The sequence below is a fragment of the Vicugna pacos genome, chromosome 17 (genome assembly GCF_048564905.1).
Source record: "Vicugna pacos chromosome 17, VicPac4, whole genome shotgun sequence".
Taxonomy (NCBI): Eukaryota; Metazoa; Chordata; class Mammalia; order Artiodactyla; family Camelidae; genus Vicugna; species Vicugna pacos.
In genome coordinates, this window is record NC_133003.1 from 16,601,799 (window position 1) to 16,614,177 (window position 12,379).

Consider the following 12,379-nt stretch of genomic DNA (forward strand, 5'->3'; position numbering starts at 1 on the left):
TTACCTTATTAAATTTAGTCTAATCTCAGCCCAACCATGCACAGAACTCCTTTTTTAGGGTTCTCTTTCCATGAACCCTCCACAACTTTCTGTATCCGTCTTAGTTTGTCCCTTATTTTTTCCCTAACCAGAAACAACCAGCTCTGGGACCAAATTATTTTCCCTTAAAAAAATGCAATTCCATTTCTCATACCCTTTTTTCCCCACTGTATATTGAAATGTTTCCCCCATTATTTTTAGTAGCTTCCTATTTTCATATTTTTAAAAAAATTCATATTTAAGAAAATTTTATTGTCTTTTTTTGAGGAGGGTAATTAGGTTTATTTACTTATTTATTTTTCGAGGAGGTACTGGGGATGGAACCATGCTAAGCATGTGCTCTACCACTTGAGCTACCCTCTCCCTACATATTTAAATTAGAATCCTCAATTCTTAAAAATCTTAATTTCTAGTGAATGTTTCAGTATCTTATTTTGTTACAGGCATGACCTAGCTATTCAGCTACTCAATAAACTTCCATCATTTAACTTACTTTAGCACAACTCTAAAATTTCAAGTTGCCAAATATCTAGAGAGATCATTTTTAAGCAGACAAACTTTGTCTGTGTGTGTTTGTTCCACCTTATTATACTTTAAAAGCAAAACTAAGAACGTGCACAGAACCCCCCCTTACCCCCGATGCACACAGCCTTCCCTACAATCAACACATCATCTAGAGCAGTACATTTGTTATAATTAATGAACCTTAAGTAGACATCCTTAAAACATCTTTAAAGAATTCACCCAAAAGCTCTTATCTCATTTGCATTTAATTCACTTTTAAGAATTTCATTACACCAAGTTAATTGATTTTTTTCTTTCTGCTGACAAACTCTCCACCAGAAACAACATGAACTTGATCTTCAGTAAACCTAGGTACGATAAAAGACATGTCTCTATTATACCAACAAACTTAAGCTAGCTTTAATATCAGATATTACTCAATATTGAGTATTTCCCAGATCACATGAACCCCAAATCCATTCTGCCCAGCTTCTTTTATACTTAAAAGTAAGTGGTTACACATTAAATAGTTCTAAGTGAATTAAATAGAGCTCATTTACAAGTTAATTTTTTATGTAAAGACGCACAGAACCAGAAATCTCAGATTTTCCGCTTAAACCCAGGTAGATCATTTACATCTCAAAAGCACAGGAAGAGAAATGCAAATTCCTCCTTTAAATGCTTTCATAAAACCCAACCATCTTGGCTATTTTCGGGTTCTTTTTTTTTTTTTTCTCGGTTCCCAAATATCCACTAGACAGTAGTGTGTGTGTGTGTGTGTGTGTGTGTGTGTACACATATATACACAATTCACTCACACTCACGTCTCACTTTCAGCAAAACTAGGGAGAGCAGGATTTGGACTCAGGTACCAAGACACTCACACACAGACACACACGCCCAACACAAAAGCCAAACTGCAAAAGGCTCACTTTGATGTAATAGCAGAGCCATTAGGGGCCATTGTTCTCCAGATCTCAGGGAGTCCTCAGCCCACGCAGTGTTATAATAAAAAATATCATTTTCTTTCATTTAAGGGGGCATTACTGAAGATCTCCTAGTTTTGCAAAATATACCCTAGGGGACTGTAAGAGGGAACAGAGCTCTGATCATCCATACTTAATTACTCATGACCGACGTTCTCAAATATCAAGCAAACAACAATTTAAAATGGTCTCTCAGGGTTACAGGCCAAGCCAGCGCCATAGGGGTGTCATCATTCACAATCTCCCTCACTCACCAAAGACGTCTCAACCAGCCAATGCAAGTTCTCACACACACACACACACACACACACACACACACACACAAACACGGTCCCAACAAACAAAATATCAGAGGAGGTGTAGCCCAAAAATTCCGCTTCCACTCCAGACGGAGGGCTCCAGACAGATGGGCTCAGCTCTTGAAAGAGAACGGACCCAGAGTGGCTCACGACGAGCCCAGAAAGAGAGGAGACAATTTCCAGCCTAAACAAGCTGGAGCCACTCACCCCCAGGCGACACCAAAGGTGGATACAGCTCCGGCTGGTTCCAAAACAGCAGCTCCAAACAGCCTTGGGCAGGGGCAGCCGGCAGCGCCAGTGGGGGAAGGTGGTGTGGAGGAGACCCTCCTGGTTCCCCGGGGCAGAGTGAGCCGAGGCAGCTCCAGAGAAGGGATTGCCTGCCACGGGCACAGACTCCTGCCTGTCTTCACCAAAACTGTCACTGAACACAAGTTCGTGTGCCCAAAACACTGTGAGGCCAAACAATACTGAAATGTCCGAGTTTGGAGCAGAGAAATGTTTACTGCAGGGCCAAGCAAGGAGAGTAAGTGGCTCCGGCCCAAAAAAAACCTCAAACTCCCTGAAAGGTTTCAGCTGAGCCTTTTTAACAGCTCGGGGAGGGGAGTCCCAGGGTCTGTGATCAGCTGTGCGCAATTCTCAGCTTGGCTGATGGTGATCGTTCCTTAGCTCTGTGCTTGTGATCATCAAGTAATTTCTTCCCTTTGGTGGTATTTTTTAGCATCTGAGAAACTCAGGAAATGTGCATGACATGCATTTTCTGGGTACTTCAGAGAGGAGCTACAGCAGAGGATATGGGGGAGGGTCCCAGGAAGACCCTATAGGGTCCTGCTCGGTTACAGTATCAGCAAGTTCTTAGTCTCAGCCGCAAGGAGTTAACTCCAGAGAGCTGCTCTTTCCATCACTAATTCATTGTGTGATTTGTGGCAAGTTATTATCTATGAAATGGGAGTAGGGGTAGGGTAAGGTGCGTGTTGGGTTAGAATGATAGCTATTGGCCTTTCCAAGCTCTAAATTCCAATGAATCAGCAAAAAGAAACTTTAAGAGCAGAGCTGGGGATGTATGTAGCAAGAACAGCCTCCGAGGACATGGGCTCAGGTGGAAGTCCTACAAGCTGGAGGGATTTGGGAGGGGCAGCTGGCAAAGGAGGGGGTACAGGAGGGAAGTAGAAGGAGGGAGGGAGGGGAGATCATGGCTCTCTGATTGAGTGAGTTCCCCAGGCCTCTTGGAAGCAGAGCTTGAGGATCTACTGGCTCTTCCTTGAGACTTGTTCAGCTTAGCAGCAGAAACTGAATGTGGTCCCTGAGGAAGAGTAGGGTCCTATGTCCTGGCTCCTGGACTCCTACGACAGCAAGCAGCATAGAGATGACAGCAGGACATTGCAGTTAGAAAGGGACCAGCCTGAATCCAGTGGTGGCTCTGAAAGAGTTAGGGGAACAGGTCTGTAGGCTCCTTGCCACCCCTGCCTGGTAAGCCCACTCAGAGCTCCTCAAAGCCACCGTAAATTATCACACATGCTAATTCAGTCTCATTCAGTGCCCTCCTGTAGATCCAGACAAGTGTCCTAGCCCCTTCTCTGCCAGAGGGTGGCTCTCAGTAACCTTGTATAGAAATTCTAGGAGTCGATCCTGGCACTGCCACGTGTGGGCAGAGTGCAGCCAAGAAGTCAGCCTCACCAAGCTCCAGCTCCCTCTTCGAAACATGGGGTCACAGTGACTTGCAGGATTGGAACAGCATCCTGAGCTAATGCTCACAAGGTTCCTGGTACAGTGCCCAAGAGGAGGCCAGGAAATATTCTTTCCTTTTCCTTTCCTGCATTAGGGAAAATTGTGGAAGACTTTGAAGTGGGCAAACGGGATCTCTAGGCATCCTTTCAGTGGAAGCTGGGAATTTATCTGATGCTGTTGACGTCTGTGCCTTTGGCTGGGCTACTTAGGCTCTGCAAGCCATAGAAAACTGACAGCACTGCAGATAATTCTTCTCTATAGAAATGCATGTGAATATTGTCCTCTAAAGAAACAACTAATTTCTGCTCTGTTATCAGATTATTCTAAACATTATGCTTTATCAGCCTTAAAATATAAACCAATATTGTATCTATTAGCAAATTCATTTCGGCAATCCCAACTGCCTCTGTCTGTCCTTTTGGTTCTCCTCTGAAATGATGTGACATCTTATTAATCAATGACTTGAATGACATCTTTGTATGAGTCATGGCTTTACTCTGGAAAATGATATTTTACCATCAACTTCTCTGATGACTTATAAATCACTCATTCAGATCAGACCTTTATCATCCATTCCCCACTGCTGATTTTATATTAAAATCCTAAGTCCCTCATTAACCCCCATACCACTAACACACACACACACACACACACACACACTCATCCCCAAATATACCCAATATCCCATACAAACCCAGAAAAATAGTGTTCTCTGTGAGATGTGTATGTGTACTATAATGTAGGCATCTGGACATTTTGCCAAGCAACTGGACACCTAAGGCATGAAGCAGTATTAGAAATGAACTTGTAGGGACTGAATGAGGTAATAAGCTCAGTGTGCTGTGTATTCAGAGTCTCAGCTTTACACTGAATCCCAACTGCAGTTCAAGTTCAAGAACTGCACTGACCCAGTTTTCCTCTGAGGACCTCCCTGGCGTCCTCTTTCCACCACCAAGGAAGACGGTACCGAGTGCCTGGGCTGGATGATCATGGTCTGAGTAGGGCTCCTCCAAGGCCTGTCACAGATTTGCCAACATTCTTTTGGTGTATGTCCCCATTGGGGCTAGTTGTCCTGTTGCACTGGGTCACCTGGGGCCTTTGCTGGAGAAGAACCTGGGGTTCCTGGAGGCCTCAGCCAAGAGGCACAGAAAGGCTGCTCTGTGGTGGCTAGCGTTAGGTGATCTCCAGTGTTGCCCTGGACTAATTCCCTTTACTGATCCCTGCAGAGACCCCGAAGAGGGAGTGGCCCAAAAAAGGAGAGCTTCTGCTCTGGATAACTACCAGAGCCACCCCAACGTGCCCTGACAATATGTCTCTGGGATATGGTGAGACCCAAGGGATTGTAATCATCAGCTCTTGTTTACACAGTCGTGACTCCAAGTGTGGGCCAGGACCAGCAGCACTGACGTCACCTGGGAACTTGTTCAGGCCGCAGCCCAGGCCTGCTGGATCAGACTGTGCAATTTCACAAGATTCCCCAGGGATTCATAAGTACTCCAGCGTTTGAGAAGCGCTAGTGATGGAGGTCACGCTAACCGAGGAGCGATAACGCCCTCAAGTCTCTGAATCTCTTTAGCTGGGGAACCACGGGCCAGTCAGTTCCACTTCTCAGAACCCATTTCCTCATTTGAAAAAGGGCAATCATCTCGGTGCCACAGGGCCGTGGAGAGAGCAAATGCATGTAAAAGCGCTGACCAGTGCTGCCCCCAATTTTTTTAAAGGCCAAGAGAAGCCCAGAGAAACTCTGGTGTGGGATGGAGTTGGCAGAACAGAACATCCCAGGGGGATGGGCAGATGGAAGGCTCCATCCTCAGCTGCCTCTCTGGACTTCACCCAGACAAATGAGTGCCCACTGTAAGCAGGGCACATTCTTTTTGGCAGTGGGGCCCCCTTGGGCCCAGGGCGGCCGGGGCTAGGTCCTGGAGCTGACACGGAAGGCCCTTTTGCTGGCTCCCTGGCCTGCAGCAGGGAAGTCAGCTCTATGCCTGACTCTCAAGCCTCAAGCCCTTTCTGGGACCATCTACCGCAGGGGCCCGTCCTTGTGCCGCATACATCAGGAATCCCTCCTTGAACGATCTGAGGCCTAAATGCGCCCTCTGCCCTCGGCAGACACAGGGAACAACGGGCAGAATGAAATCACTTTAATAGCATAGCAACACTTTAGGACCAGGAGTCACAGATGAGAGGAATGTTTTGTCTTCCATTTGTACGTTTCTGCTGAGGTGCGTGGTTGCGTTGGACAATCTCACAGACAGCTTTTTCACACTGAAAACTCAATAAATAGATACTTTAAATGTCAGACTTCAGAGACAACGAGTTATGAACGGGATTGTTTCCTTATTCTACCTCCTGAGTCAGGAGGTGGCTTCCTGCTGCGCTGACCAAGGCCGGGTCTCCTAGGAGGCGTACTCGTACTCCTCAGCGCTGCGCCGGCCAAAATCCATCCAGCCCATGTAGTCCCGATCGCTTATCCTGTGGCTGGGGTCCAGGTTCTGCAGGTTCTTAATCACAGACATTCGGCCAGAGGGAGCTACAAGTGGCAGAGTGGAAGGAAACGGGGCCATTACATCTAAGAGCATCGCTAGTTCAGTTTGTGAAGGAGAACAACGGAAAAGGCCAGACAATATGCAACATGCACCCTCTTATACGTATCAGAGAGGTTATCAAGGGGGAGGGTATAGCACAGTGGTTAGAGTACATGCTTAGCACAGAATGCTTAGTACAGTGGGAAGCTGAGGAGCTTCCAGACCCTCTGGGGAGGGCAGGACTCAAACAGCCTCTCAGACCTGATGCTGCCTAGATGTGCTACCTCAGGTAGGTCATTCACCCTCCCAGAATCCCAGCTTGTCCACACTGACAAAAGGAAGATAACACATCTTCCTGTGCAGGGCTGTCATGAGGACAAAGAGAGACAATACGGAGGTAGCCCTGGGCTTTGCTTGCTGGCCTTGGAGCAGGTGTACACTAGACACTCCTCTGCCCCCTAACAGAATTGCTTCTCCTCAGATGATTGAAAGTTCTGCAGACGGTTCTTAATGACAAATTCTTGAGCACTCCCCAAAGGGGGCATTTCTTGTTGAGACTCTTTAAGCATAACGTGTACTACAGTTGAGTAAATACTCCATATGATCCCAAAATGTGTAAATATTCAAAGAAACTGTATAGACATAGATATGTGTTCCTAGTTCATATTTGTCAAATGGAAGAGATTATTGTTTTCTAGCTAGCATGGATCCTGGGTGTTGGCAGCTAAAGTTCCCAGTGACAGCTATTCACACACAGGTTTGGCTGACGACAAGGGGAGAAGGGGGTTAAGAAGAGACACCAGAAGGACCTTGTGTCGAGTGTCAGTTCAAGGGAAATCATTTGATAACTGGCTGCTTTCCCAGAACTGTTTCTGGTGGTTCTTTCCTGAAGGTGGGGATGGGCTTCCAGATTATGGTCAATGAAAAGCCTACGATATTTCAGACTGGCCTGGCTGAAATTCACCCCATATCCAAGGACAGATATGAAATTACTTTCAGACAGACAATCAACAGGAACCCCTAAAGTTTTCAGATTTGGTCATCTGACTAGTACTGCCACAGCTTTCAATTTAATTAGCAGGAAAGCAAAATGGAAGATGGTAGTTGGGACAGTTTCCCAAAGAGAAGTTGGAATATAACAAATCACCTTCCGTTCTACCCTTCTGAAATTCTCTGGTCAAAAAGGTCCCGTCTCACCTTCATATGGAACTAAAGGCAGTTCTGGAGAGCCAAGCCCTGTTTTCTCCCCATCTAGTCAAGCCACAAGTTAAAGTTCAGATATAGGCCTTGGCACACCAGCAGGGTAAGGGAGCCTTATGGGAAAGGAGCCCACTTCCCACCCAGCCCAGCAGCATTTGCTGTGGTTTCATGTCCAGCAGTTCTGGCCCAGTTTAACACCTCGTCCCATAGCCAGTGTGTTCACCATGTGTCACTGTGGATAAAGCTGGTAGGAAAAAACCTGCCCCAGTCCAAATTATAATTTCTGAGGAACCTAGAGATGAATGAACCTCCCTCTGAATCATGAAAAGAGCTGGAAGGGGCCAATGGGAACCCCATCATCATTTTCTCTTTACAGATGAGACAGGCCCAGGAAAGGGACAGGGCTGTCCACATGCCACTCAGCTACTGAGAAGCTGAGTCACCTTATTCCTGGAGAAAGACTTTGATGCTGAGAAAACTGTGGCTTGTTTAGCTCCTGCTGCAATCGGGACAGTCACTCCGACAGCAAAATAAAAACACGTCTCTTGTTGGGTAATCATCTTAAATCACTGCCAAGGAGAACTCAAAACTGCTCCTGATTCTTTCCTCCTGTTACATCCTTTGGTGAAAACTGACACATTGTCACTTTTTTTTTAAACTGTTGGGGTCAGATCTCAAGCATTCTCAGCATTGATCACTGCCTGCTGGAGGGGTTCCATGTGCAGTACCTGGGTGGCTCCTGGGTCCTTTGCATTCACAGTAGATGGTGTTTAGTGGCTCTGCAATACCTTTTTGAGTCAGTAGTTTGCTCAGTAATTATTATCTTTTAATGTCTTCATATATATATATAATATATAGTGTTGAATTTAAACAGCAACACCATGCAAAAATTAAAGAAAGCTTTTTAAAAAAGATTTCCCTTAATAGAACTATATTCAGTATCTTGTAGTAATCTTTAATGAAAAAGAGTATGAGAACGAGTATGTACATGTATGACTAAAACATGCTGTACACCAGAAATTGACACATTATAACTGACTATACTTCAATTAAAAGAAAACAGGTTTCCCTTAATAAATTAAACTAACCCTGCACTCTCAGTTTGTGACAAAGGACGTCTGGAAAACTGTACTGTCTTGTGCAGTACAACTCAGGAAAAGAAAGTGAAAAAGCTTTCAGCTTTACGTGTCTCCCGTGTTTCCTCCCAAGACGGGTTACCCACCTCCATCAGCAAGACACTAGAGAAGGGGGTCAGGATTGGGGGCAGAAGTGAGTGAGGGTCAGGGAAGCGGCATGCGTACCTTTCCGAGCCTGCTGGATGTACCTGGCCAGCAGCGCGCCCAGGTGCGCTCGGGGCTCGTCGTCCACCCTCTGCACCGCCCTCAGCTGCCTCCGGGGCGCCCCCTCCTCCTGCTGAGCCCGGGAGCCCGTGGGGTCCGCGGGAGGCACGGGCTTCGCCAGGGCGCCCGCCGCCAAGACCGCCATCAGCACGCACAGGCACAAGCCGCTGTTCATGGCTGCGGGGAGCAGAGAGGAGGGGGTCTTTGAACGAACAGGTGGGGCATTCGCGGGATATCGCGGAGGGTCGGGCGCCCGGGGTACAGAGAAGGGGCCTCAGTCCAAATGCGCGGGGCTCCGGACCTGCCAGGCTGGTGAAAGCACGAGGGGGCCGGTGGCACCAGCCCGCGCATCAGGGAGCATCGCGTTTGTCTTTTGGGTGAATTACACCCGGGGCCTTGGAGCGGGGAAAGCGGGCGGAGAGAGACCTTGTCTTCTGCCCTGTTTAAGCAGAAGGAAGGTTTTCTGTTTTCCTTTAGTTTGAGGAAGTGTCAGAGCATCGTCTCTCTTCTCCTAACTGGAAAAGCAAGAGATTAAAGATAGGTGAAAATTATCCTAAAGGGAAGACTCCATGGGGGAAATGAGACCCTTGAAGAAAGGTAGCACCTTTCCAGAGAGCTAAGCTTCCAACAGATAAATAAATGGTAAAGGAAAAAAAAAAAGGAGCACGGTTTAAAATGTGAGAGCAATAAATAAAAGCCATATTTTTCAAGTTTCTTCAAGCTGCACATGGGAAATGGCAATAACCACTATGCAAAACACAGGCAGGATTTTTTAAAATCAGAAATATGCGCTCAGTCCTGTCAGTCCTCCGCCAAGCACCGCTGCATTTTAGATCCGCGAGCAGATAAAATACCCACACGTTTCTATGCCCAAAAGCGTGAATTTTTCTGCAGCACTTAGAAATTGAATTTAAATCTTAAAACCCCTTGGTAGTTTATTTGAAACGATTTCAAAGTACACTGCATCGTTGTGCAACATCTAGTAAATCGCAATTTACATACTAATCCGAGCAACCAGATACCCCAGCGTTGCCTGCGCAAAAAGAACAAAGCAGGAGCGTGAAGTCTCAAAAGCAGCTCTACCCACCCCGCCCGCACTATCCTTTCCGACTTCAAGAAATGTCTTTCGAGATATCGGAAAGAAGACACAGAAAACAGAAAATTGAAATGGAAGGGGCACAAAAGTGAAGACAGCATTCTTCAAGGCCACTTGGCACTTGGATCCCCAGGAGCGGGGAACCTACCTTCGGAGCAGGACGCAGCCGGCTTCGCGTTCCTGCCAGAGCAGCGGGGAAGCCAAGCCAAGTTCAGGGTGGGCGGGCAGGAGGCTGCCTCTTAAATAGCCCCGCCTGAGCCGTTGGCCAGTCATCTATTTACCCAGCGCTGACGCAGACGGGTGACACGTGCTCAGAGGGCGGCCACGGGGGCGACAAATGACTGAGGTGGCTCCCGGGAGAGAGGGGGCAACGGCCCAGAGGAGCCGGGTGGACGCCTCCCAGGCGGGGTGTCCGGCATCCAGCCCAGCCCCTGTCGCGGCAGCTTCCTTCTCCCAGCTCCGTCCACCCTGTCTCCCTTGCCCATTCCAGCGCGGGGCTCTCCCCTCCAGGGTGAGAAACCTAGGAATGGGGTCTCTCCTCTGGGATGCAGAAGCTACCTGCCCCCGTGTAGTTCGCTTTGAGGACCAAAGAGGCCGGAGAGGAAAATGGGGAAGTGGGGTCGGAGGAGAACACTAGACAGGGCTGAGTGTCAGCAAAGTGTAACTCTGAGATGGAGGGAGTGTCTGTCCCTCTTGGCGCATCTCAGGCCGCTCTGGTCAATTGACCGGAGAGCGGATATCCTCCCGGGAAGGGAGGAGGGGTCTTCACGTTGTTCTCAACCCCTTGAAAACCCCTCAAAGTTCTCCAGGATCTCGAGGTCAGTGAAAGGGCTAGGCCATGGCAGGCTCTTGGTGTCCTGGGGCCCCATTCACACAGCTGTAAAATAAGGATGACACCATGGGGCTTCTCACGGAGTTTGGGGAAGGGCTGTGTTTTCTTCCCGGCGGAGTTACGTCCTGCCTGCGGCGCCTAAGGCTCTTTGTCGCCAAGGGGCGCCAACGAGTGTCCCAAAGAGACCCCACAGTCCCTATTCCCCTCTGGCATCGGCATCCGCCTCTACCACCTTCCCCGAGTCTCACACCTGGCCCAGTTCCCGCCAGCTTTGAAATAAGGAACTTGCCCCTCGTCACTCGGCTGCTTGGTGAGGACAAGGCAGACGCCGCGGTAGCTGTACGCCCTTCCCTGCGCGGTCGAGTCCTTGGCTCCGGATCAAGGCGACCCGGAGCCAGAGCGCCATGAGGGTCTACCCTGCCCCACCTCTGCCCTGAAGCCCTCTGGGTTGGAGTCCACTGGTTGGTGCTCCAGTTCACCGCGTCCTGCAAAAGTCAGTGGCAACCCCATTTCACCGACGGCAGAGGGGCAAACTGGCGAAGCACCTGGCGAAGGATCCGCCTCAGACCCCAGGCACCTTAGCGCAGTGAGGCTTCTCAGTCTGGGACCTAGGGGGTCTCTGTCCATCCCTTGCCCGGTCCCGGGGCCTTCCACTCCTCCTTTCCCTCACGGAGAAAGACTTGAAAGGGTTTCTTTCAAATTGGAATCTGTGCTCAGCAGTGGGGGTCCCGGGATGGCAGGACTGTGGGGGTCGGGGTGGGTGGGGAGCCCGGGGAAGCTTGGGGGAGACACCTCTGGTTGCTGTGCCCCTTTCTAAACTCTAGAGGCTGCTGCATTTCTGCAACCTAGAGGCGACATTTTTGAAACAGAGATGCTGATTAGATGTTTCACCCTGGTTTTTCCACAAGGCTGCTAAAGGTTGTGTTGTTCAGTTGGGGAAACTACTTTTATTTGTGACTGTGGCCAAGACATCTCTGGGAACATAAACTTGCTATAGAGCAGAATCACCTAGAGAGCTTGTTCAAACACCCCCAGAATTTCTGACTCGGTAGGGCTGAGGTGGGGCCCAGGAATCTGCATTCCTAGCAAGTTCCCTGATGCTCCTGCTGGTTGCTGGTGGCCCCCTGACCACACTTGGAGAACCACGGCTATAGAATTTCCCTGTGGTAAGCCAGTTACTTAACTCCCTTCCCTCCACCCATTTCATTAATATTTATTAAACACTTGCTTTTTGCCAGGCACTGGAGATGCAGTAGGAACACGGGCTGACAGGATAAAGAGGGAGCAGAAAGAACAAGAGAACAAACATCCCCGGGTGATTCTGATGTATTTGGGAACTATGGGGGTGGAGGTGATGGGGGATGATCCCAGGGAAATGTTTAGATGAAGAGAGCAAAGGAATAAGCTTCCAGTTTCTAGTTATGATGCAGAAGGTGTTCCAGGCAGGGAGAGACTGTAAGTCAGGAACTGTTAGGAGGGCGTGGTGTGAAGAGGTGCAGGAGGAATCAAAGTAGACTTATATTTAGGATAATAAACCATTGTGAAACCTATTCATTATTATGAACCCTATTCAATATTATGAAAGTCGTAAGTAATAAGAGGTAATTCAGAAAATAAATAAAAGTAGAGAAAAGAAGAAAAAAAAATCCATCACCCAGGGACAGCCACGTTTAACCTCTCGGTGTTCAAGGAACCAGAAGAGGCAATCAGATTAGACGACTGAGGTTGACCTTGAGGTTCCAGGTTGGGAGACAGGGGTGGGTGGTGGAGCATAACCTAAAACAGGGAATTCAGGAGGAAGAGCAGACTTGGGGTATGGGGTGGGGTAGGTAA

The 12,379-nt window shown here is 48.3% G+C and overlaps 1 protein-coding gene across 1 annotated transcript; it reads right to left on the minus strand.

Annotated features, from left to right (window-relative positions):
* Positions 1–5,679: 5,679 nt before the first annotated feature.
* Positions 5,680–9,962, minus strand: CCK (cholecystokinin). The gene is made up of 3 exons (XM_015236328.2): positions 9,863–9,962; positions 8,580–8,795; positions 5,680–6,083 (listed from the first exon to the last, which is right to left on the minus strand). The coding sequence occupies exons 2-3, from the start codon at positions 8,791–8,793 to the stop codon at positions 5,950–5,952; spliced, it is 348 nt and encodes a 115-aa protein (XP_015091814.2). The 5' UTR covers positions 8,794–8,795; positions 9,863–9,962; the 3' UTR covers positions 5,680–5,949.
* Positions 9,963–12,379: the final 2,417 nt, after the last annotated feature.